A 26,668-nucleotide genomic window follows, 5' to 3' on the forward strand; every position below is an offset into this window, starting at 1 on the left:
CCAGTGCAACACCAGGTGGAGGGTGACAAGTAGAGACACATTCTGGAAACTGGACCGTTCTTGCTCGCCAATCGATCAGAGGATTGTGTTTCTCTAACCAAGGTATTCCTAGAATAATCTGAAACTGAGGGGCCTTGATCACATCGAACACGATCTTCTCATGGTGTCCATCTTGACTTACTAGCGTCACCTCTTGAGTGGTATGCGTTACTGGCCCGGAGGCTATCTCTGTACCATCCACCGTAGTAATGACGTCCTTTACAGCCTTGGGACAAAGAGTTAGATTCATCCTCAAAACCATTTCATGATCCACATAATTGCCGATGGCACCGCTGTCGACGTAAGCTTCAATTGCATGTAATCGATCCGGATTATCAGGGCTAATGAGGACCATAGGTATCACGAAATGCGAGGTCACGGAACTGGTTTTCACGCTCGGCAAGAGGACCTCTATTCTTGTCGGGCGAGGTCGTTTCCCTGCTCAGAGTTTGTAACTTTGGTAACTGCAGCTCCTACTGCCTTCTTGGCAGGTTTCACCGGACAGTCTCGAAGAAAGTGCCCTGAGTTTCCGCAATATAGGCATAATTGCAACTGTTTCCTCCTTTCCCGCTCCCTTTGTGTTAGAGGACCTTTCAGACCCCCTATTTGCATGGGTTCCCCGGAGTCTACTCCTTTGGAAGGAGTTGGCGGTTTGGAAAATACTCGAGCATCAAACTTGGAATGATCGGCCTTCCTGTTCTGCAGCCTGTGATCTATTTGAACGACCAAGTCTATATAATCCGAACAGTCTTGTGGGGGATTCACTACTTGGGCTAAAACGTCTTTGAGCTCTCCACGTAGACCTCTATAAAACAGCGTAATCCTTTTGTCCTCAGGCCATTGAGTTTCCACTATTAGTCTATTGAAAGATGCAATATAAGCCAAAAGGTCTTGATTACCCTGTCGCAACGAAAGAAGCTCATTGTCCAAGGCCTGCCCCTGTGAATGTCTTGCGAACAGTTTTTCCATACTAAGCTGAAAGGCTTGAAAATCATGGAGAACCGGATCATCTTGATTAACTAGAGGGATCGACCAGTCTGCCGCATTGCCACTAAGGTACGAAAGTACAAAAGCTACTTTTGCTTGATCAGTTGGAAAGGCTGCTGGCCGGCATAAGAAGTGCAACCGGCACTGATTGATAAATACTGCAAACCTCTTTGGGTCACCAGAAAATCGTTCGGGCGGAGCCAGAGGTACATTCCCAGGTAGGTTGATCTGCACTGGATTCATAGAGGATGTTGAAGGAAGATTTGCCCCTGATGCGGGTAACGGGGTCTGTCCGGCTTGTGACTGTAGCACTTGTCTAGCAAGATTGTCTGTTCTCTCCTTGGAAATAATTAGTTCCCTTCTTAGAGCATTCGTTTCCTGACGAGCTGCATGCACTTCTGCCCTTAGTTCCCCAAGTAACCGGGCTAGGGGGTCAGTATCCGAGGTTTCCATAGCGCCTGGGCGAGAGTTTTGCGGTAGGCTTTGCGTTCTGTAACGCTCACCTGATTCTCGCAGAGGCGCCGGTCTTGACTGAGCGACTACCGTATCTTCAAAGGTGATGTGTAGCACCCGGTTGGCTCTTTGGGCTGGACTTCTGTGCACTGTATGCCTGACGTGTAGAGTAAGATGTCTTAGGTAAGTGAATGCCGAGCTCTCCATCTGCCTCGGGGCAGGGTGCTGTAACCAGTTTCTTCACTGGATAGGTAGCGCAGGCCTCTTGACTTCAGAGGACTGCTGTCCGTCGTTTACTGCACGAACGGTAAGTTTCGAGTCATTCAAATGTCTTTAAAGTCTTTAGTAATGATGTCTCTTGTTTTGCAGGGTTCCGGCGATGGCGGATGACGGGCAGAAGTGAGTTGAAGATGGAGCCCGTGTGATGAATAGAAGCGCCTGGAAGCACGTAAGTAAGCGCTTGTTGCCTGCTTCACTATGCGCTCTAACTGTCTTTTTATTTTGCAGGTACGAGTTCGGAGCGGCTGCAGGGCGCCGGAATACCCACTGGATTAGATGTGGAAAGGAGTAATGGCACGCGAGTATTAAAGTTCCCCAATGTCTTTAAACGCACCTTGTTTTGTCTTTCAGATGCGGAATGCAGCGCCGAAGGCCTCCGGAGCGTGCGAAGAGTTGGTAAACTTTTGTCTTTCAGATGCCGGAATGCAGTGTGAAGACCTCCGGAGCACACGAAGAGTAGGTAAGCCTTTGCCTTTCAGATGCCGGAATGCTAACCTGTTCTTTCTTGTCTTTATAGGTGTTGCTGAAGACTGGATTCAGGATGGTAAGCCTTTGCCTTTCAGATGCCGGAATGCTAACCTGTTCTTTCTTGTCTTTATAGGTGTTGCTGAAGACTGGATTCAGGATGGTAAGCCTTTTTCCTTAGGCCCAGGACCGGATGCAGAAGACACGATGAGCGTTCTGCTGCAGAGGTTGCAGAATAACGCAAAGCAAGATTCATCCACCGGGTGTGGTTTAAATAGCCTCCTGTAGTGCTTAGGTGTCTCCTTCCACAGCCACGCCTAAGTAAGAAAAGAGTTCCTGGTAAGAAAAGAGTTCCTGCCTTCCAGAAGAGTTCCAGTGTTCTGAATCTAGGGAGTGGCTCCAGCCCCACCCAACAGGAAAAGTAGTTCCAAACAGAAGAGGATCAGAGGCTCAACTGGCAGGCAAGTAAGCAGCATGGTCTGCTGAAGGTAAGTCCACCCAAGCATTATGAGCCCGGCGCTTCCAGCGCTGGGACTGGGCATATTTATGAGCCTGGTGCCACTGGCGCCAGGACTGGGTCCAAAAGGTCCCAATTGGGACTGGTTGGCACTCGGAACCTGGGTTATGGATCTGCTTCCAAGGGAGTTGGGAAAACCCTGACCTTTTGGAAGCAGAGATCATGACACTCTTTGTGGGGTGATTCATACCTCTGATGTTAAAGGATACAATGCGTAACGTCCTCATTTTGTAAAGTTCATGCCATTAAACCTTGAATTCCTACTATTAACCGCTGGAACTATTTGCCTGCCCGCTTCCCTCTTACCCCATCCCTTGAACTCCCCCCCCAACCAACACCCATAAACCAAACATCGTGCCCCCGAGTAGGGCGAGGGTTCCTACTGATGCTCGGGCGTTGCGCCCAGAGCTCCCTGCCCTCCTTACTCTCGGGGGGATAAATTCGTAGGGAATCCTAAACCCCACATTGCCGACAGTTCTGATCAGAATCCAAGCCGGCGTGTCCCGCCCGGGACGCCTGCTCTGTCGTTTCCGTAGAAATTCCTTCTCATTCTCCTTCTCCCAATGGGGGCCTTGTCAGCATCGCTTCCCCCTTGTGTATGAGATCATCTTCTCTTTATGCTTCATGGCAGCTTCCTCTGGCCTTCCCTTCCAGTTGTTGGCCTTTTCTGCTTAATGGTTTCCCAGCCCCTTGGTTTCGACTGTTCTCCCCTAGATTTTGCTTGGTCCGATTCCTCTTCATCCTCCTGGAGTCCCATTAGATTGAGGCCTTCTTCCCATGTGGTCGCTCTTCTCTGTTTCCCTTCCCATGTGAAGGTCAGCCCAAACGGGAAGGTCCATTTGTATCGAATTTGTTTCCCCACTAGTGCCTTGACCAACAGGGCCATCGCTCTTTTTTGCAATGTTACTAGGGCCAGGTCTAGATATAGCTGTATTTCTTGTCCATTCATTCTAATTTGCTCCATTTCCCTGGCTCTTCTCAAGATCTGCTCTTTCTGTGGATATGAGGAGAGAGCAACCAAGACGTCCCGTGGTCTCTCTCCCGGTGCTCCTGATCTTTTCGGGCCAACCCTGTGGACCCGGTCCACCCCAATCATGTCCGTCTCAGTGGCATCTAGAATGTCCCTGACACTTCCTTCACTGCTGTCTTAAGCTCTTTGTCCAGGACTGTCTCCGCCATGTTTTTGATGCGTATGTTGGAGCATCTGGAGCGGTTCTCCAGGTCTTCACATTGTATTTCCAGGTTATGGGTGAGTCTCACCAGGCGTTCCTGCATTTCACTGGCTTGCTGCGTTTCTTCTTCGATGCCCTATACCGCTCTCTCCAAGATATCTATTCTCTCTTCCATTTTTGCCAATTAGTTTTAAGATCTTGCACCACCTGTTTCAAGTCATCTTTCATCGTCGCAAACTGCTCCTGTACTGTAGACATACATTTCTCCTGTAGGTCTAAGAACAATGCGTGCATATCGTCTCTAGAGGGGGCTTGCTGATGGTGAGTCGATGACATTCCCTCTCCCTGCTGGTCATCCGGGGGTTTCCCTTTAGCTTGCGAGCTGGGGACAGTTGACCACATCTGTAGGATGTTTGCGTCTTGCTTTAGTGTCTGTGGGGTCTGCTGGTAAGCGTTACCCTTCCCTTTGGCCCTTGACATGATCTCTATGACTTCCAGGGATGTGCGCTAGCTGACCCTTTTTAGTCGGTTCTGCGGCTGGGTTCCCCTTGGGTAATGTTCTCCACTAATTCCGGAGGTTCCCCCTTCTTGTATCCTTACTTGGGTCGTTCCCCGATGTCCCTTTCTGGGTCCTCCTTCCTCCTTATTTGGGGTACCTCCCCAGGGCTTTTTCGTGCCTTTTGGAGCCCCCCCTCCCTCCTCCAATTGACTCCCTCTTTGTTTAGAGGGTGCTGAGCTGAATGTCTATGCGCCCGCCGGAGGCCAATTTCACTCTGTACTCTCCCTTATTGTTGATACCGTTCCACCACCGCTATGTTGCGTGAGGGGGGAGGTGGGGCAGGGGGGGGTGCCGGCAAGCGTTTCCCTTTTCCCTGCTCCGCTCCGGTCTCCTTTTCCAGAAGGCCTGTTCTGGGTGCCCGACTCTCCGATGGAATTCTGCTCGGGCTCTGGTGCGGTGTTGGAGCCCCCAGGGAGAGACCGCCTGTCTCCTGTCGCCGGCGCTTTCTCTGTAATTGTTGTACCCCCACCTCCATCTCCATCTCTTCGAGGGGGGGGTGGAGGGGGGGCTCCCGCAGTTTGCACCTCACCTCTGTGCCTCTGTTCGTGTCCTTATCCCCCGCCAGATCCACCGCAGAGCGCAATTCAAACGTGTCCCACTTCACCGGCGGCCATCTTGGAACAAGCATGACTGTTTTATATATAATTATATAGATAATAAGGGAGTGTACCTTTTTACCAAATATAATGGTTCGCATGAACCAAAAGTTCTAAAAAATGCTACCACCAAAGGTTCGAACACCAAAAATTCGATCCTTTGGTGCGCATCGCCCCGCTCACTATACTTTAGAGTATAGTGAGCGGGGGTTGCGGGGGACACCCCTGCAGCCGTCCGTAAAAAAAAGAAAAAGAAAAAGAAAAGGACCCTGCAGCGCTGGTTCCCGATCACGGAAGTGAAAGGGAACTGGCGCCGCAGGGACCCAGCGTGAAGAGGGTAAGTGGGGTTTGTTTATGTTGGGGGTGTGTCATGGGTGTGTTGTGGGTGTGGTGTGGGTGTGGGTATGTACATGTGTTCGCATGAGAAAGGTGCAAACTTTTGGTAGTTCGCACCTTTCTCATGCGAACTTTCCGGCGCGGGACATTCAGCCGCAGTCGGATCACGTAGATCCGATAATAACACAGTCCTAGTTGAGTCTGCCCAAATAAAAGGGTTTATACTAATAAACCTATTGCCAATCCTTACTTCTAAATACAAATAGTGTGGGAAACAATATTATGCAAAAGAAAAGTGTTCAAGAAATGATGTCAGGATATTCAAGCCGTTGGCTTCCCTTCCCCACGTTTTCAGCACGGGACAAGGCGGCACATTTGAGCTTAGCACTCTCTCTCGCTTCTTTAGCACGAGGATGTAGTACCAAACTTCCACATCAACGCCTTCTGGGTCAAAGCCTCTTTGCCATTCATAAGTCTCTTATTTTAGAGGGCCTGATGCAACACGACAAAACATTAAAGTTACTTTCTTCTCAGGATTTTCACTTATACAACTTCCCTGGTGATTTGCTGTTTCACCCGGGGTCCCCCTCTGCCGGGCTCAGACCCACTTTAACACAAAACCTTCAATTGGTCTCCCTCTGCTGAGCTCGGACCAAATTCATGTACTTTTCCAAACTTTCTTTACTTCACCAAAATCGAGGACTTTCGACTGTGCGCAGGATTGTGCTTGACCCGTCGCATGCCCACTTCGATTCACATGTATTCGTTCTCTTCAAATGATCTCAGACCAATTTTATCTATTTTTGTCACTTCTTTGCTGGGTACCTTACAGACACCTTTGATTTAACATCTATGCAGTGCTGGCCACTCTGTCAAAGGTATTGTAGCTTACTTTAAAGTTCAATCACTCATCAGCAGTTCAACTTCACTTGCGCCTCTTATCACACCCGTTTTAACAATGTTTGTTCCAGCGCTCGCCATACAATGTTGCTGCTTGCAACCTTGGCTTCAACACAGGCCGGTCTTGTATAGGTCTCCCCAACACACTGCTGTGTTGATTTCACTGATGCTTTGTTCTTGGAGCCAAAGTCGGAACCACAGTGGCTGGTGATTCTCCCCACCTTATTATTGACACGGGAGGGCCCCGGGTATCTCTGACGCACAATGCAGGATTCTTCAGCCTGGTTTCCTGGTTTTACGCTTTCTATTCTCAAGGTCTCTGGAAAATAACAGTCCTTTTTTAAAAGGTCAAGGGAATTTCCCTCCTTGCGATTTCCTTCGGTTTTGCAGTCTTTCCCCGCTTGGACAGCTACCGTCTCGAAATGGCTGTTTCCTCATGTGCTTTGCCTCGCTCAGAGTGTGCTCTCATGCTCTGCCTTTTATCCGTGTGGGGAAGTGTAATGGAAGTAAGGTGTGTGTGATGGTCAGTAATTGCCTGACCTCACCTGACCATTGTATTGGGACACGTCAGGTATACTGCTAGGGTGTTAGTCCGTTTTCTCTCATAGCGGGCTGTCCGTGAGAAAGTGTTCATGTTGTAAAAAGGGGGCAGGGGGCTAGAGTTACGAAATATCCTACCTGGTAGGATGGGGTGAAGTTGTTACAAGGAAAAAAATGCCACATCCCACCATCCGTTGTCCCACCCAGACTCCCCAAAGACCCCTCACCCAGGCGATCCTCCCGCACTGTTCCACCCCCAGGAACTGGATCCAAAAGCGATGGCTGTGTCCTGGCCACCTGGATGACAGATCCCTGGGGACTAGTGGGTGAGATGTTTCCGGATTCACATCCAAAATGGTGTTGAAGTCGCCTCCCCACGATACAGGCACTGAAGGGTAGAGAGCTAACATGTGGGCAAGTGCAGTAGGTTCGAACCCCAGGTCCTTGCTTAGAAACCTCTGGGTATTATTAAGCGGTATTAAGCGTGTTATAAATAACCTATCATATCATATATCATAGAACTCAGGGTCGTCTACATTGGGACCGTGCATATTCAACAAAACCACTTCCCTCCCCGCCAGCCACCCATATAGCAACGCATACCGCCCCCCGAGGATCTTAATGAATCGTTTTACGTTTAAAAAGGTACAGACCTATGAAGCATAATCATCACTCCCCTGGATTGCTTAGAGTAAGTGGTGTAAAAGCTATTTTTATCCCAATTCTTAGCCAGCCCCTCGCACCCAGCAGCCAGAGTGCAAGTCTCCTGCAAAAACAAGAGTTTAACTTTGTGACCTTCTACATACAGCATAGGCTTCCGTCATTTGACTGGGTTCCCAAGCCCCCGCACATTTCAGCTCATACATGTGAGCTCACCAATCACCACATGTTAACACAAACATTTTCATCAGTGTATATTCTGCTCTCGAAAGAGCACTTAACCCGTCGTCTCCCCCACACAACCTGCATAGCCGAATTGCTTAATCTTTATCACGTGCAATTTGAAACCCCAGTATAACTCCCCCTCCCACACCCTACTCCCCCAAAAAGGAAGAATGCTCCCCCAACATAACACCCCAACAGAACATTGCAACTTAGTATGGGGAGGCCAGCGCACGGTCTCCGGCCCAGGCCCAACAACAGCAACTGAAGAATATAGTAGCCAACGTTATTATCTCTCCTGTTAGAGCAAAAAGAAAAGAGGTGGATTACAATACCCCCACAGTACACGTGATACAGCCACTGGAAGAGGCTCCCAAAGCCAGGCAATTCCAGCATCCTGACAAAGACAATCTAACAGAGGGAGGCTTGTGTAGCGACGGAGCACTCGTCCAGGAATTTCATGGCTTCTTCAGGAATCGTGAAGAAATATGTTAGGCCCTCGCATTTAATGCCTAGCTTAGCAGGGTACAACATTCCATACTTCATGCCTAGTTTCCTAAGCCTTTGCTTAACTGCCAGGAATGTCCTCCTCTCCTGCTGCATCACTACGGAAAAGTTAGGATAAATCTGCACCCTGCCGGAGCCCAAAAATAATTCCTTCTCCCAAGCTGCCCGAAAGCATAGCGTCCTTGTCACAGTATTTACATATTATCGGGTGAGGTGGCACCCCAGGTTTCGGCTTCAGCACCAGGGATCGGTGAGCACGCTCAATCGCAAACTGTGGCAACAGATTGGGTGTGCCGAGTAGAGGAAGGATAGTATGCTCCACGAAATCCTCCATCAAGCCCTTCAGGTTGTTCTGTGGGACACCTATTATCCGAAAATTATTGCGACGTGATATGGACTTCAGCTCCTTGTTCTTCCTGGTAACTGTCTGGACTTGCTTAGTTAGGGCGGCCACGTAAGCCTTCAGCAAGCAGATGTTGTCCTCTACGGCCCCCTCCCTGGTTTCCGTCTCCATAAGGCCCAGATCTGCCTTCTCCATCCGTGACTTGATGGAACCGATCGTGTCATTAATATTATCTAGCATGCTATGGATAGCAGAAAAGCCCTCCTGCATGCATGCCATCATCCACCATCATCAACATCGGACGCCTTTTCTCTCTCCTTCCAATACCCTCTTCCTCGTCCTTCTATCTTCCCTGTCTCCGCAGGATCTCCATCCTCCCTCCTAACTCCCATCACTCCCTACGCTTTCTCCCTTTTTTCCGTCCCCTCCCCTCCATTCTTATTCCTCCTCACATGCAAATTGTTCCACATGCTGTTTTTCTGCTTCGTCTCATATATACTGTTATTGCTTCTATGCTATATGTTTAATGTTCCTGTGTTGTTAAAATGTAAAGCGCTTTGGATTAAAGCGCTATATAAACAATAAAATACAAATACACTGTCTCAGTACGTTCGGCAGGTTTCCACGGCACTAGGTGTAGCAGTCAGAGCTTTCGGGGTGGCCACCAGACTGTTTCGAGCAACCTAGCAAAGTTGAGGGGCACACCGCCAACACCACCAACCCTAGGGGATGACAGGCTTCAGGATAGTAGACCGGCAGATTAAGTTCAAGTGCCCAGTGGGGAGGAGCAAGGCTCAGTTCAGGTTTGAAAGGGCACCCCCCTCCTAACCCCTGGCGTGAGAGACAGCAGTCTAAAATATCTCCCTAGGGCAGAGATCAAGATCGCTGTTCACTGTAGTAGACACTGGGCAACGTGGGTCTTAATGCGTCCGGCACCCCCAGAATGCAGTTTACAACCTGATGCAGGCAACTAGTGACGCTCAGTACCCAGGCGCAACAGTGGAAGTAATAAATGCAAAGCCCCAGCAAGACGGGGGCCAGATGCTCCGGAAGGTTCATCACAGCGCTGCCCGCATGGGAGTCTGTACACTTTTCCAAAGAGATTCTAAATGTGTTTTTGACTGTTCTGTTTGTTACTTATGTGCATTTTCTGATTGTAAAAGTATAATGATCTTAACAGTTAAATTGAAACACATTGTAGAAATTTAAATTAATATGTAATCAACATTAAAGTTTGGGTGTTCACTACTGCTTATGAATGGAGCCTTGTAGATCATATGGTTCACATGGAGTGTGCAACCTTGTTTTAACAGATATTTCTATTAGATATTAGTCCCGAGTTATAGATGGGACACTTCACATGCATAATTATATGTTTCATACATAAAATCCCTATCTGTTGGAAGCTCTCACATTGCTCCTTTAAGTACAGCCACTCCCAAAGCCAAAAATGCAAGCCGCAAAACATGCAGAGGTAGCCTCCTGGTTCTCACCTGTCCATGCACGTCCTTGCAGAAGCCTGTTGCAAGTCCGCTAGCATGAAGGACTAGGCTGCTCTGGAGACGGAGAAAATTGCCCACCAGCTCATTCCCTTCATCCTCAAAGTCATCATTGCAGTGTGCCAGTGCAACAAGGTTTCCCTAATCAAAATAACAATGTTTAATTAGGGGACTTTGCACATCGAGTTAAAAGAGGTACAACACAAAGGAACAGAGACTACACGTGCAAAACAGCAGTACGACTGGTAGAAATCAGTAGCAGTATAGGTCCCTCTACATGATAACTGATTACTACCATCACATACCTAATGGCCTACTTTCTGATGAATTCCTGGTCAGATAGTATTAACCTTTGGATTTGTCATCAAGTCTTACCAGTTTATCACTGTAAGTTCTCAAGGTTTCATACTCATGCTGGCAACACAACTGTGCAACTTCATCCTTTCACTGCCATTCTTTGAAACATAACCATTCATAATCTAAACGACTTGGGCATTTCAAGGCAGGATATATATGTAGTACACATAAAACCAGTCACTGCACTACATATATAACATCTCCCAGGAAACAAATAAGTCACTCATTTTCACTACATCTCTCAGACATAAAATCAGTCACTTTTCTTTACCCAATCTGAGACCTACAATTGGCTCTCTTTGGCCTATCTCTAATTAATACAAATGGTTACTGTTCACCTTATCTATCAGAAATAAATGATTTGCTTCTCTTGACAGATGAACAAGTTACTTACCAACTGGTAACGTTCTTTCGACTGGATGTTCCTCCAACGTATTCCACATCTTTGACATGTAATGTCCACAGCAGTGCACTTCGGAAACTTTTTTTATCAGAAGCGTCCTGCATCGATGACGTCGGCTCGATGTCCCTCGAAGGCCTCCGTCGAGGGCGACGTCACCGGATGTTATAAATAGGACGCACGGCGTCCACAGCCTCAGTTTAAGTTTTTTCCCTCAGAACATGTGGCACCAGTCTCATGCCTGCTTGACTGCACATAGCCTTGCGGAAACGTAAGCTGCAATCGCATGGGAAATTCTCCAGAGGGGCAGGCTAGGAGGGCGACGTGGAATACGTTGGAGGAACATCCAGTCGAAAGAACGTTACCAGTTGGTAAGTAACTTGTTCTTCGAATGGATTGCGTCCTCCCAACGTATTCCACATCTTTGATAGACTCCCAAAGCAGTACCAGTAAATGGAGGAGGGAAAAGAATTTAGAGTACCCAATAAGATTGCGGAATAAAGAACTGCCTTACCAAAGGCCATATCCTGACCATGGATGGTATCCAGGGAATAATGCTTAACAAAGGTGTGAAGCGAAGCCCATGTAGCGGCATCACACATATTCCTAACTGGAACACCCCCGCTGGAGGGCGCTGGAAGTAGCCACGCCCCTAGTGGAGTTAGCTCGCAACCCTTCAGGATTGTCCTTACCCACCAATCGGTAACACTCTGTAATGGATAATCCACCTGGACAAGGTCTGTTAGGTAACAGCCTGGCCCAATCGGTGTCCAGAATATCCTACAAAGCGTTGATCGTCCACTCTGACCCTGGACATCCTGGAAATGTAAAAGCTCAGAGTTCTCCTAGGATCCAACTGATGGAGTCGCTCCTCTTCCTTATCGGGATGAGGAGGAGGATACAAAGATGGGAGAACCACTTTCTAACTCAAATGAAATTTCAAAACTACCTTAGGTAGAAAGGACAGACGTACCCCAGGTACAACCCTGTCCTTGTGGAACACAGTAAAGGGTGGCTTAGAGGAAAGTGCCTGCAATTCACTCACTCTGCGAGCGGAAGTAACCGCAACCAAGAATACTGTTTTGATGGACAATAATCTCAAAGGCCAAAAGTGCAAAGGCTCAAACGGAGCACCCATGAGAAATTTCAAAACCAAATTTAAATCCCAATCCGGCACCTGGAAAGGAGACGGCGGAAACACATTAGTCAGTCCTTTAAGAAATTGAGAAATCAAAGGAATCTTAAAGTAAGAACATTCCTCAGATGAGCGCTTAAATATAGAGAGCGCCGCCAGGTAACCTTTAATGGTACCAACTTGAAGGCCCCCTGTGGGCCAAACAAAGCAAAAATGACAAAACCATAGGAATGGAGCACTGAAAAGGATCCACATTGTGACCTCTGCACCAGTCGCAGAACCTACGACAACAGCAACGGTACAGGGATTTTGTTGCAGGCGGCCTGGCCGAAAGCAACACCTCCATCACGTCATCTGGGAGGTCCGAATCCTTATACCTCAACCTTTCAGATACCAAGCGTGAAGGTTGAGAGTCTTGACCTCTGGATGGAGACCCTGTCCACTCCACTCCACTCCACTCCACTCCTCTCTCCTCTCCTCCCCTCGCGAGAGCAGATCCTCTCGGTAGGGAAGACGGCGTGGAGGGCAGATGGACATTTCTAGAAGGTCTGGGTACCACGCTCTCCTGGCCCAATCCGGAGCAATGAGGATCATGTGAGAACCGAACCTCCGTAACCTCTGCAACACTTGAGGAATGACGAGGACTGGAGGAAACGCCTACAGCGGTGCGAATGACCAATCCACTACGAATGCGTCTCCTGTATGAAGACTCAGCATCAGGCCTACCAAATTCCACTTCCGGAGAAGTGTCCAACCCACTGGCATCATGAAGGGTTTGCCTCAACTCATCCAATTGACTGTCTCCAGAAAAGACTGGAGCCACATCAAGTTCACCAGGGTCCTCAAAATCAGACCTTTCTTCCTCTTCATAAATGTCATCCAGAGGGAGTTGAAACCCTGGCCTGGGGACAGAAGAGGGCTTGGAGTGCAACACTGGCCTCACAGACTTCATAGTAGCCTTCCTAGGAGGATCCACAATATCCGGGTACTCCAATGGCAAATTACGAGCAAAAACACCCAAAGGCGTCGAGGGCGCCGAAGGCTTCGACGTCGAGAGCGTCGACAACCTCAGCGTTGTGAGCGTCGATACGGGGGCAAAGCGTCGACGTCCGAGTCGGACGGACACAGTGCCGACCTAGTGAACACCGGCTTTGAGCCCAAAACAGGTTGCAGCGGTCTCGCTGGAGACGAGGACCGAGACCTGGAGGCACGTCTCTTGCAACTGTCCTGAGCCTTGTCCAGACGGGACCTCGAAGGTTCCCGGTGCGAGTCGCGTCGAGGACCCGAGCACGAAGGCGTGCGAGCTGCGGTATGAGACTGTTCCTTGCCGGCTTCTAAGAAGGCACGACCGGAACTGTGCCCTGAAATACCGCCAACATCTGCTCCTTAAAGGCAGCCCATTCCTCCGGAGTCGAGGACTTCGTAGGGCATGCCACTTTCCTTGAGGCACCATCCCCGAGGAGGACGGGGAAGTCGACCAGTGACAGCACTTCCTAGAGCGCCGGGACGAGGAAGAAGAATGGCGGGAACCACTCCGGGACCGAGATCCCCGGGCCACCTCCCTACGCGGAGAGTCGCCCCTCGAGTCGTCGTTGGAAACCCTCTTGGACGATTTAGATTTTCGGGACTTACTAGGCTTAGAGCCCCTACCTGGAGCGTCCCCTTCCGCTCCCGCAATTCCTTGTAGTCAGAAACTGGCCTTTCGAACAGTCGTCGGTGTCGTTCGACTTCCCAGGTCCCACAAACTAATGCGATGCAGGTCGGTGATCGACATTTTCGACTTGCAGTCCCGGCAGGTCTTGAAGCCAGACCGCAGAGTCGGAGGGGTTGAAGAAAAAGACATCTCAACAATGATAACACACGAGGCGAGCAGAGTTTCATGAAGCAACACGTTTGCGGAAAAAATGGAACTGAGGCTACGGCCGTCGTGCGTCCTATTTATAACATCCGGTGACGTCGCTCTCGACGGAGTCCTTCGAGGGACATCGACCTGACGTCATCGACGCAGGACGCCCTCTGCTGAAAAAGTTTACAAAGTGCACAGCTGTGGACATTACAAGTCAAAGATGTGGAATATGTTGGAGTACACAATCCATTCGAACATGCATTACTTCTAAGGTTTTAATTTGACTAGCCACAGTAATTTAAAACAATGCAGACCTTTTGGCCAAAGTATTGCAACTATTCCTTTATTTTGTAATAGCACTATATGAATATAATAAATAAACAAAGGACACATAAATGACCCAAAGATGATAGAAAAGATGCTTCAGAGGTGTACATTTGGGGCGACTGCAGCACATACTCTCCATGGTGCAACGATATTAGCACTATGTAAAACCCAGTTCGTTTTAGAAAACCAAAGCTGCATATGCGCTCAGAAGGGTTGACGTTTTGTCACTCATGAATGCTCACTGTTTAGCCATTGACTGATTAGGGTGGGGCACATTCTGTCACTTGTGAGGCAAGGAGCTGGCTCCCTCTGCCCCAGCTCAGTCTTCCAGATGTACAAGCATACTATAAGTGATCTTGTTTTGCATATGCCAAAAAACTCTGCGCTAGCAATGTGGTTTAGGGAATGAATTTGGTGACTTGTCTCAGGGGATTTCTCTTTAGTCTTGGCTTCCCCAATTGACCATTTTTTGATAGCCTTAGCAAATCCCATTTGCACAGAGCACTTCAGTACCCTCATCAGCCAAATTAGGAATTTTTAGAAATTGACTAAATGCCTGCAGTGAACTATCACACATTAATAAAGGACAACAGAGGAAGCCCACCATGGGGTCAAGCAGAGAAGACCGTCAGATAGCTTGGCTCTGTTCCAAACCTCTTATTAAAGCTCTACCGTTACTGAAGCTTGGCGGCTATGTGTGACAGTTGTTCGCTGGAAGGTGCACAATGTGAGATCTGAGCTCTCCTGTGTTGCCTGTGTCGTACCGACTGCCAACACGGACGGGAACTGCAGCAGTCTAATGTGATGCTCAAGACTGTTGAGTCCCCAGTAGAAGATCACTCTCCTAGAAAGGGAACGTTGAGGAGTGTCTTGAGTGCAGACTCCACCGGGAGCAGACTGTGAATCTGTGCTTCCCCAACAAAATGCAGAGTGGTGCCTGGGAATGCCGTGGGCTAAGTCTTAAGATGGCAGATGCTAACAGTCCCAGAGCCATACAGAAGTGGAAAATGCTGGGGATAACCACAAGACTGCAAGATCACGTACTAATACTTGTTATTGTACAAGTTCACTGGAGTTGTGGAGTGACTCGCCTATTGGGGACAAGGACTGCCAGTCCAGCATGGAACTCCCAGTCACACTTAAGTTTTCCAGTGCCCAGTTACCTCGGGGTTCGGTGCGCGATACAAATAATAAACAATTACAAAATACAAAACCATAGTTTCTGCATATATGGATGCCGGAAAGACTGATGCATTCCCTGTTACAACTATAAATTACAAATCCCTCTTTTACCCTATTGGCTTCAGGTAATGGTGAGCCTCACCTGAGGGCCATTATCATGGACGATGCACATTCTAATGATGTGTATAAGAGTACAAAGTTTTGTGAATGGAGAGGGATCTCCAACGGTGGCAGGCGAGCAAGTGCTATGCAGATGCGAGCCCCTGGAGCAGCTACGTCCTGGAGGAGCAGAGCTATTTTGAGCTATATTGAGCCGCAGGGCCAGCTGTGATGTGCTGAGCAAGAAACCCATTAGCCGGAGGCAGGAAGAAGAGTACCTTGACCGAGCAAGAGGCTCAGGCCAAGGTGAGGGAGAGGATGGAAAGACAACCGTCTTCCCCAGTGGCATGACCACTGAAGAGCAGTGGTGGGCCTGGCGCAAGGAAACTGACGCTGAGACAAGCGACTCCATCTGAAGAAGCTTCACATCTCTCCTGGGGAGAATCCCTTCCCATGAGTCTAGGGAGGCGAGGCCGCTAACCAATTATCCCCCTATGGGTGGTAACATGCAGGAGAATCTCATGGGGAGGAACTCCTCTCCTGGGGATAAGGATGCAATTGGGAAGCACAACCCCTGTGAAATTCCGCCACTTAGGCTGATTTTAACACCCAAATCATTATTTGATTGTATTTATCAAGCGCCAAAAGCCTGAGGACATCAAGGCACCACACAAACACAGGGCACACTTCCGAAAACAGGACAACATGATAAGCTGCACAAGAAACACAGGAGACTTAAGTGAAAAGGCAGGTTTTCAAGTGTTTCTGAAAAGCAGCAGATTAGTTTCCTGCATTCCAAAGTTGTACAGATAGGACATGGAAAGATCTTCCCAGACCCCTGCACTTTTTAGCTCTAGGAACCGTTAACAGCTCCTTCGAGCTGGAGTGAAGCCTCCTCAACAGAGTATATGGAGTGAGGTGTTCCTTCAGATATTTGGGTGCATTTCCAAAGACAAATCTATGAGTGAAGGTGATCGCCTTGAAACATATCCTGGTTGAGACAGGGAGCCAGCGCAGCTCCCTTGAGAACTGGATATGTGGTCCCAATTGGTTAGATCGTAGATACAATTATCTGCGTCATTTTGTACGATCTGCAATGAGTTGATGAGGCTCCTAGTAGTAAAGCGTTGCAGTAGTCTAGACATGGCAGTACAACTGCCCTAGCCAAAATGGCCCGGTTTCTTTGAGTCAGAAAATGTTTGGTGTGTCTCAGTGATAGTGTGTACCATGAATGATACCATCGACATGTGCCGTGGAGTCAACATGTGCATTCATATACACACCAAGAGTCTTCACTTTGTCTCGAATGGGAATGTCACTATGGTCAATAGTAATACTCGAGTACTCTACCGAAAGATTACTTCTGGCTTGCGTGTAACCAAATATCAGCAGTTTGGTTTTGGAGGGGTTTAGATGCATGGAATTCAGGTTCATCCAGTCGTTGATAATGCCGTACGTGTATTCCAGCCATGCTAGATCTTGTTCATAATTGCTGCTCGGCTCGAAAATGAGCGGAGTGTCATTAGCATAGTTAGAAAAATACACGTTCAGCGTAGTCAACAAATCACAGAGGCCTGATGAATAGGTTATAAAACGCTGGGGACAAACATGCCCCCCGAGGAACACCCTCCTTAATGGGTTCGACACCCGAGGAAGTCCTACCCAGCACACACGTGAGGTCCTATTTCCAACGAAGGACAATATCCAATGGTAGCGCACTCAGAGCATGGGCCCTGATTCAAGAGACATGAGTGGTCTAGTAAATCAAAAGTGACTGACAGATCCAAGAGTATCAGTTGGCCTGCCTTGCCCCTCTCTACAACACTCAGCATCTTAATCTGGAGGTCCACCAGAGCGGTCTCTGTCCCATGAGCAGTCTGAAATCCGGAATGACATGGATGTAAAAAGTTCTGTTTCCAGATGTTATTGCAACTGGCTGTTAGCAACTTTATTAATCACTTTTAGCAGAAAGAGAGAGTTAGTTATAAATTGTAGGTTGCTGGGTTTACACTAAGATCTAGGCTGTGTTTCTCCGATAGAGGCGAGACAACCACATGTTTGAGGCAGTCCGGTATGATACCCTGCCTAAATGAGGAGTTGATGAAACGTGCCAGGAAAGGTGCAACAGTGTCAGGATTTTTCACAATGAGCTTAGAAGGTAACATTTCTCCCACACTTGGGGCCGGCCGCATTTGTTTCAAGGTCTTAAGGATGTCCACTGTGGAGGTAGGGGAGAAAGAGAATTTGTGAGCAGATAGAGGCTCACAGCTCATGTCGGGTAAGGGATGTGGAGGGTGTAACTTCAATGAGGCTGCACGTGCCAACAAGATATTATTTGCAAAAGCTTGTTGACCTTTGCTACAATCTTCGTTAGAAGGGGCAAAAATCTGAGATTGCACCATTGGTTTCTCTAGACAGAGGTAGATTTTGAATAATTTCTTAGTTATTTGCAGTCTCAATTTCATTGTTAAAGAAGTCTTTTTTAGCATTACAAATTTCACGGTTGTAAATGAGGCTAATATGTTTACAAGCAGCTTTGTTCTCACTGGAAATGGTTTTTAACCCAAACCCGTTCCAAACCTCTCTTTTCTTGTTTAGTTTGAGACAACATAGGGGTGAACCAAGGTTGTTTGCCTGGGTTATCCCTCACTGTTTTCAATTTGAGGGGGCGACCTTGTCTAAAAGATAAGTCAATTGTGAATTGTAAACTTTCACTAGTGCTTCAGGTGAATCAGAATCCTTGGTAAGTTCCATTATGTGCTTTAGGCATTTGTTTAGGACCTCAAGGTTGACCCTTTTAAAATTCCTACTAGCTATTCTATGTGGTTTAGAATGTTGCCTAGCCGAAATATGAGGCAAAGAAATATCTGTTGTTATAACAAAGTGATCTGACCAAGGGCATGCATCGGTGAGAGCGATATACAGACTGATGTTTCTAACAATAAACCAATCAAGAATATGTCCCCCTGAATGAGTAGGTTCAGTGTTAAGGATCTTAAAATATGCGGCATGCAATACATTTTCCATGTCCCTACCGTCCTTGTCAATAGCCACCCAGCGCCAATGGTTTACATCTTATCAACATACGATCACCTACAAAACTATGTGTTATTGTTAAATAGTAAATCCATTGAATTACAAAAGTACTAAGACGAAGAAGCGCTCCAAAACACTACATTTGAGCCGGATGAATGGTAGAACAGCTGATGTCAATTGGAAGGACAATAGGCTGGAACTGTCCCTGCTATTTAAACTAAACAGCAAAGACAGCGTGTGTTGTTCTTCATCCTCTGACCCATTCAGCAATGGCCCATATGGTTCTGGCAAGCTGTAAGCTGTGATACAACCAGAGGGACAACCACGTGACAAAGCCTGGAGAGCTGTTGCAGGTCTTCGGGAAACAGCAGCGAAGCTCGTCTGCAAGGCTGAAAAGAGAAAAGCGGGACGCCCGAGAAGTGTCTTGCGAGTCGGATTGGGAACCAGCGTGATAGACTTTGAGAGACTGAGAGGTGGTGGCACGACCTGTAGTGAGTGGACCATTAGGTCCAAGAACGGTGCAGAGACCGCCTACCATAATCTACCATAAAACAGCATAGGTGACTATCAGGAGAGAGCAAGAGACCATGGCAGAGGCGTAACCTGTCACGCCAGGAAAAAGGGGTCCCACAGGTACTACGAGGTGGTCCACCTTAACTTGAGGTGGAGAGAGGCGAGACACAGAGCACTACTAATGGAAGAAGCTGAAAGTCTGGGGGGGGGGCGGGAAGCTACAAGACTGTAAACCATAAAGAAATCGAGAAAACCGTAAACCATTTTGTTATACAGTTCCCAGGCCAGTTCCACAAAAGGGTGGTGCTGGAGTCTCAAGAGAGACTCTAGGAACAGCTTCATCATCGCAGTGGGGGCAAGTCAAGAATTGTAAAAAACCTAAGGACTGTGGAAACCTCCTTAAGGGAGATATAAACCTTATTGAGAACTGTGAGAGGCATTGCGAACCAGTGAGAAGGGAGTCATTCTCCTAGCCCCAAGAGAACTTTATGCAATGGTTTATTTTCTGTTAGGGTACGAGAACCCAGATTTTTTTTTAACACTTTCTTTATTAATCGGTACACACCACAGTACATTTCACTTTTCATTCTTCAGATAACATATAGCGAGAGGACCTCTGAAAGGCGATTATAGCATATCTACGTGGAACAAGGCATCTTAAGATCACAATAAACAATACTAAATAGACATTTCCTCCCATCAAAACATTCTGGGCCGCTGTGTCACTCTCCTCTGCACACAGGTGCCCATCCATTGTCTGCGGGTCGGTTGCTAGCTCACTCCCAGCGGTTTCCCCATCCCGGGACACTAGGTAGGCAACAAAGTGGCCCCATATATTCTTAGGCTTGGACTCCCGGCCATATAGCAACCCATACTCAGTGTCTGCATCCCTAAGCTTTAGCATGTCCCTGAGCCAAGTCTGTTTATCAGGAGGAGCTGCACGATTCCATTTCATTAGAATACACCGCCTAGCCCTTATCATGCATGTTCTAATCAGTTTCCATGTACTTTTAGGCAAATCAGGCAGCCAGCCAAACATGCAGCACAGCAAATCATACACGAGTTCACGCCCCACCACATCAGACACAGTTTCCACCACTTTCCCCCAGAACTCCCTTATCATGGGGCACAGCCACATCATATGGATAAAGTCAGCGGACTCAGTGTTGTACCTCGGGCAGCTGCTCGCCCTGTGACGGTCAAACTTGTGGAATGCGATCAGGTGCAAGGTAAATCCTATGAAGGGTTTTGAAATGAATCAGTTGCAAGCGCGTGCTGAATGCCCCACTATGTGTGCGCTCACAGATGAGTGCCCACTGTTTGTCCGTAAAGCGGGTCTCTGCATCCCTTTCCCATTGCCGCCTGCATCTGAGGGGTTTACAAGGGGCGTCTCTCTGAAGGAATCCATACAATATAGAAACCATTCGCCTCGATATCAATGATCCGACAAGGGCCTGCATTATTGGGGTCGTCCCCGGGACAGCTGGGAATGACGGGGACCATGTTTTAAACACTGCCCGCATTCGATGGTACTGTAGCACACGGTGGAGCCCCCACCCCATTTTCCCTGTGAATAGGTCAAGTGATACGAATGTTCCCCCGGGGTACAAATCGACCATACTTTCGATCCACGCCCCTTTCCAGACTCTAACTATCGATTTGTTGCATGCTGGGGGATACACCCTATCTTCCATAGACAAAGTCCCGGGTAAAACGGGATGTCAATGCGAAGACATTTCAAAGGCCAGTTCCAAGCATGGATTGTGCACGCTACCGGGTGGAACTTACATTTGTCAGCGACTTTCCGCGAGACGAGAGTCCCCTGCAGCGAAAAGGGGTGCACCAAGCCTCTCTCTATACGGGGAGGGGGGCAGAGGGGGGGTTTGGGGGGGCGCCTGTGCCAGGCCAGCTTGCATAGTTGGGCCTTTACCTATGCGAAGAATCTCACCCCTGGCCACACCAGAATATTCTGGAAAAGGTATACGAGTTTGGGGACAATCACCATTTTGGCGAGTGTGATCCAGCCCAATAGGGACCGAGGGAGCCTGCACCATCTATCCACCTTGCACCACATAGCATTCAAATACACAATGTAGTTGCCCGCCAGCAGTGTCGAAGCGTCACGGCTCACCCGCACACCTAGGTATTTAACCGATTCCTGCTCCCATCTATACTCCCCAATATCCCCCGTCTAGCCGTGCCTTCATTTAACGGAAAGAGGACAGACTTAGTCCAATTTATTTTGAGTCCAGACATTCGTCCGAACGTTGCAACCTCATGCGAGATAGTGTCGTCCGCATACAGCAACCCAGTTCCCTTATGCCGCTCAACGCTAAACTCCTCACCAGGTGTATTTTCTGCAGGCGAGCCGCCATAGGCTCAATCGGCAGAGTGAAAAGCAGCAGCGACAGCGGGCAACCATGCGTGGTCCCACGTCCCAGCAGGAAGGGCCCAGATTGTCTGACATCGAGCCCAATTTGTGCATTCGCACCCACATACAACAGCCGCATGGCTGCTATGAAGTACCCAGGGGCGCCCACCTGTTGCAGGACCTTGAATAGATAGTCCCACTCAACGGAGTCTCCATATCGAGGAGTGCCGCGACTGCCTGTTCCGTTGGGTCGATTTGGCCGAGAATAGCAAAGAGCCTACGCAGATTTAGTGAAGTCGAACTCCCGGGAATTAATCCCGACTGGTTTGCGTGGACTACACTGGAGACATGTGGGAGCAATCGATCCTCCAACACCTTGCCAAAGATTTTTGTGTCAACGTTAAGCAGGGAGATGGGGCGGTATGACGAGCACTCCAAAGTATCCTTCTCGGGTTTTTGTATTAGGGTTATCACTGCTTCCCTCAGTGTCGGGGGAAGCTGGTCCACTTTCATCGCCTCCTTCCAGATGTTCAGCAAGTGCTGGGCTATCTTGGGACCATACTCTTTGTAAAATCCAGCCGGTAACCCATCCGTGCCGGGGGCCTTTGCCGACAGCAGGGAGCGGATAGCGCGCAGGATATCTTCCTGCGTGATTGGTACTTCAAGGGCTGCCACTGCCTCGCCCTGCAACGTGGGCAGGGAGGCCCCCTGTACATATTGTTCTAGCTTGGGGGCCGGGGTTGATCCTCTGGACTTGTATAACCGCTCGTAGTATTTGCGGAAGGTGTCTAATATCGCCTCTGGCTTGACCACAACCTGACCACCCTCGGTTCTCACAGTGGCTATGCTAGCAGCCCCCTTCTCCCGCCGAATCATTGTCGCGAGTTGCCGTCCCGCCCGTCCCTCTTCCCCATATCGGCGTGCCATCTCTGGTCATGCCAGGTACTTAATCTCCCGATCTGCCAAGTCGTTAAAATCGGTCTAGCGCTTCCCTGATGTTACTCCCATAGTCAGCGTTTCCACCAGCCTCCACTTTACCATCAAGGCCCTTAAGTTCCTCTTCAGTTTCAGAGAGCTGCCTTCGTATCGTCTTCAGGATCCCTAGCTCTAACGGCAGGCACCAGTCCTGCAGCACTGGCTTAAACCCCTCCCACGTGGAGCACATCGACTAGACCGATCCCAGGTTCTCCTGAAAATATTGTTTGACCATGCTCAATATTTCACTCTTTTACACTATATCAAGAAGGGCATCCGCTTTAAAATCTCCAGAAAGGACTCGGGATGGACTCACCACCCGGATTTAGGGAACAGAGAACAGGCTAGTGGTCGGAAAGCATTCTGGGGAGGAGAGAGCAGTCAATCGTCATACGGACAATGGAGGGGCTCGCCAGCACATAATCTATATGTGAGGATGTATTATGAACTGTAGAATGGAAGGTGTATTCCCTCCTCTTCGGCCAGAGCAGTCACCACAAGTCACCCAGCTCCAACTAAATCATGCAATTTCTTACCATCACAGCAGCTTTAGATCGTGGCCGACTGCACTCTGCCGACCTGTCCCATTGTGGGTCTAGAGCGAAGTTGAGGTCCCCCGCCCAGACACGGTTAGTGTGTGCATATTTTTGACTAATGGATGGCAAGGACTCAAAAAAATATGGATCATCCCAAGTGGGGCAATAGATATAGACAAACGTTAACAGCATGGCGCCCCAACATCCTTAGAAAATCACATAACGACCAGCCGGGTCCACCACAGTTTCCTTGGTGCGGAAGTGGAGCGATTTGTGTATTACTATCATTACCCCAGCCGAGTGTTAGGGAGAATTCTCTTCTATGGCTAATTTCCCTTGCCTATAGAGTCCCCCAGCAGCTTTGCAGGATTTGAGGGGTTTATTTTTTTCTCCTACTAAGAGTGAGACCCCTTTTTTCCCCACTCTTAGACAGATTGCTAGTGTGTGTTTTAGGCTATCTTGTGTGCTTATGGTATATGGGGTTTTTCTCACCCTCATAGGAATCATCTTTTTACAGGTGTGGTACACAGCACCCTCCATGCCGTACCACAGGGGTGTCGTAGTGACCCCCAAAAATAGACTCCATACCCTGGGACTGACTACCGTCTCCCAGGGCATGTAAAGTCCCCATTGACTTTACTAGTCAATAATTATGAACTAAACCAGTACAACCCATCTTACTATGGAAGTACTGGAAAGGGTTAATAGTTTTTCCCCTAGTGTTCATTTTCGAGGGGGTACCGTACAGTGCCTCTCTCAAAAGTTTCTGGCTGGTGGCAGTGGTTACTACCGTAAATATTCGACCGCAAATATTTCCCTATGGGAATTTCCCATTGTTCGAGGCTACCACTTTTACTGACAGCCTCTAACATACCGCCAGTTTATTTTAATACTAACTTTACTCCGGTAGGTTTTTATTGACAGAACTTTGATAATATTTTTTTCTCGTGTCTTTCTCTATAATCCTACCCCAGGTCGGGGATCCTTTGTTCGTCCTTTTGGTGGGCTTCTGCACAGAAGCCCCCCTCTCGGCGCCACTGAGTCTGGGGTAGACAGGATGTGTGGGAGGGGGAATAGGCATCCTGGACAGGGTTGCCTACGCAACCCAATTCACACTCTGCCCTGATAGGCTGGGGGGTTCTCCCGCCAGGAGAGCCACCCCACTGTGTGAGTGACAGCTAGGCTGTATGAATGGGGGTCTTGCTGCATAAAAGCAGGGTCCTGAGGACAAGACGTCGCCACTGGAACTAAGAAGCCGAAGAGGAGAGAAGCTGAAGACATCTGCAACGACAACCACCAGTGAAGCCCTGATGCAGATCCTCACCCCTTTTCTCCAACGACTCGAGAAGATTTTCGCCTGCAAGAGTCTTCTTCCCTTGAGCTGGTGGGGCCAACCAGTTCGCCAATCACCTTCCAGGACCTGCCTTGGTCGAATCGGCAGTGCCAAATACTAGGAAACCGGATAGCCAGGCACCTGTCCACCCGGACCGCGATTTAAAAGGAGCGTACCTTTTATTTGTTTGGCAGCACCGCGGCTGGTTTCATCCCTGGGCAGTGCAGTAACTCGAATCTTCCTCCACGACGAGAGCCTCTCTTCCTCTGCTGGATCTCCCGAACTGCAGGAACTGCCAGGAACTACCGCCACCGCAGGAGCCTCTTCCACTTTTAAGGTACATTGTTCCGCCAGGCCTCCCTTTTCATTGGGTACTGCTAAAGGTGTTTTAAATCCTTTACTTACCTACTGGGTTGACCGTCCCTATCATCTAACATTGTCTTTCACCTTCTGCAACCGCCTTTTCGAATCGTTTAACAAAGACTTGACTGCAGCGACAAGAACATTTTGCTCCTGGGCACTTTGCCCTGTACCACTGACTCTGGCACAGGCCTATTGACTCTGGCTAAATCTGTTACAACTGCCTTCTCTAGATTGCTGCTCACCTAGAAATGTGTTGGTGCACCTAACTCTTAGAACCACATTTTTCTTCCCTCTTTTTAAACTTGTGAAGTGCCATTTTGCTTGGTTTTTGCCTCAGTATTATACATGCTAAAGAACTGCCTTGCTTAACTTGTTCACAATCTTCTGGGGAAGTGTTGCTGGTGTGTTTAAGAGTATATTCCTGTATAACTTGTCCTTTCCCTCCCTTTTGAGAAATTGTTAGAGTGCCATTTCTGCTTGGTTTTCACTGTGCCGTTTTGCTCAGTTTTCACTCTTGCTCAAACTTGTCTACAATTTAAATAGGGAGTTGTGTATACTTTTCTTGACTGATTTAACTTGCTTTAATAATAGTGATTTGTGTGTGAACATCAGAGTGCGTAAAATAAATCTATATATTCTTTTTGATACCAAGCTTTGGTCAGTGTTTCCTTGTTCCATACTGCTGTAGTCCTAATGTGTAAACCCTGAATACTGCTCATCTCCCTCTTGAGATAAGTCTGACTGCTTAGCCACAGCTACCAACTAAATCTTTGTGGTACAGACTGATACCAAAGGGGATTTATTGCATATACCTGTAGTCTAAATCTTCTGTAGTGCTCCCTAAGGGAACTGCACAGGATTCTGCCTAACACCGAGTACGTGGAATAAGATGTGTAGTACTTGAACCCACCCCAGGATTTAGCCACCCCCTCATTACTTCTCCCAACCAGGTGAGTTTCCTGCAGGAGGGCCACTTTTGCCCCACGCCTTTCACAGTATTGTAACACCTTATGAGTTTTACAGGGATTATTGAGCCCCCCTTACATTCCATCTTATGATCTTACAAGTAGCCATTTCTTCCGTCCTAATCCATACAAGGCCCCCCCGCAAACTTTTGCTCAGCCCCACCGCAGCAGACCTTGTACCTGTGATGTGCGCCATTTTAAAGTAACATTCCCCCAACATCCCCTCGCCCCACCACCCAAACATTCCAACACTTCCCAAGTAACTATCCCACCCACCCCTGCCACACTGCCCACGCCCAACTAGAAGTGGATTGACCCCCCATACCCACACTCCTCAACTCACGAAACATCTCGGGCAACCACCCGGGGGCACCAGACACCACAACCAAGAGACACGGCCATCACTGGACCCAGGGGGGGGGGGGGCGTTTACTTTGCCCACTGACCTCTGCTATTGGACTGATCCGTTACATGGGCTCGCATTTTTATCACCCACCGGCTAAGATGATTGTGAGGGGCAGCTCGCACAAGCAAGCCCCGGGGCCACCTCAGTGACCCACCAGGATCGATTTGTATTCAGGGCCGGCAGATGGGTTATACAGTTCCACAGGGTGCAAGTAGACCAGGAGCCCTGCCTCAGGCCCCCGCCTGGCTCAGTTGACTTCAGGCGTTGTCAAAACAGGAGTCCTGTCCAGTGCCAGAAGCACACATATACAGCGGTGTGCGCCCTCACCTCCGTGAGGCACCGGTGGAGCAGGGCAGTTGTGCCGCCTCTACTTTCCCCTCTGGTGCAGGGTAGTGCTATCATAGGTTGTCTCTCAGCTCCATGGTACGGGTGGGTGCACCTCTGTGAAAATCAAAATCCTGCAGTCAGGTCTAGGCCTGCCCCTTTGCAGAGGCCAGCCGATAGCAGCTCCGGGGCTACACAAGTTCTATCCAAGCATTGGGGTCGCCCCACGCCCAGAGCGAGCAAGTCCAGGAGAACTGGAGGCAGCAGGGGAGAGGACTCTCCCACCATTCTGCCGAAGCCCTTGCCGGACAAAAAAAATCTGTCTTTACCACCTCACACCTCGAGCCACAGTCTCCCAGCGTAGTTTTAACTACTGCATCCACAGCCAAATTCGACACCGGGCCTCCTTTTTCGTATTACCAGTGT

The 26,668-nt window shown here is 48.7% G+C and overlaps 1 protein-coding gene across 1 annotated transcript in view; it reads right to left on the bottom strand.

Moving 5' to 3' along the window:
* The window catches only part of ELP6 (elongator acetyltransferase complex subunit 6), a 418,952-nt gene that overhangs the window by 68,868 nt on the left and 323,416 nt on the right, over nt 1–26,668 (bottom strand). Inside the window, exon 7 of the mRNA XM_069645832.1 lies at nt 10,069–10,215. Within this exon, the coding sequence (XP_069501933.1) occupies nt 10,069–10,215 (147 nt within the window). The remainder of the gene's footprint in view (nt 1–10,068; nt 10,216–26,668) is intronic.

This window comes from Ambystoma mexicanum, chromosome 2p, assembly GCF_040938575.1.
Source record: "Ambystoma mexicanum isolate Mex_15411 chromosome 2p, UKY_AmexF1_1, whole genome shotgun sequence".
NCBI lineage: Eukaryota > Metazoa > Chordata > Amphibia > Caudata > Ambystomatidae > Ambystoma > Ambystoma mexicanum.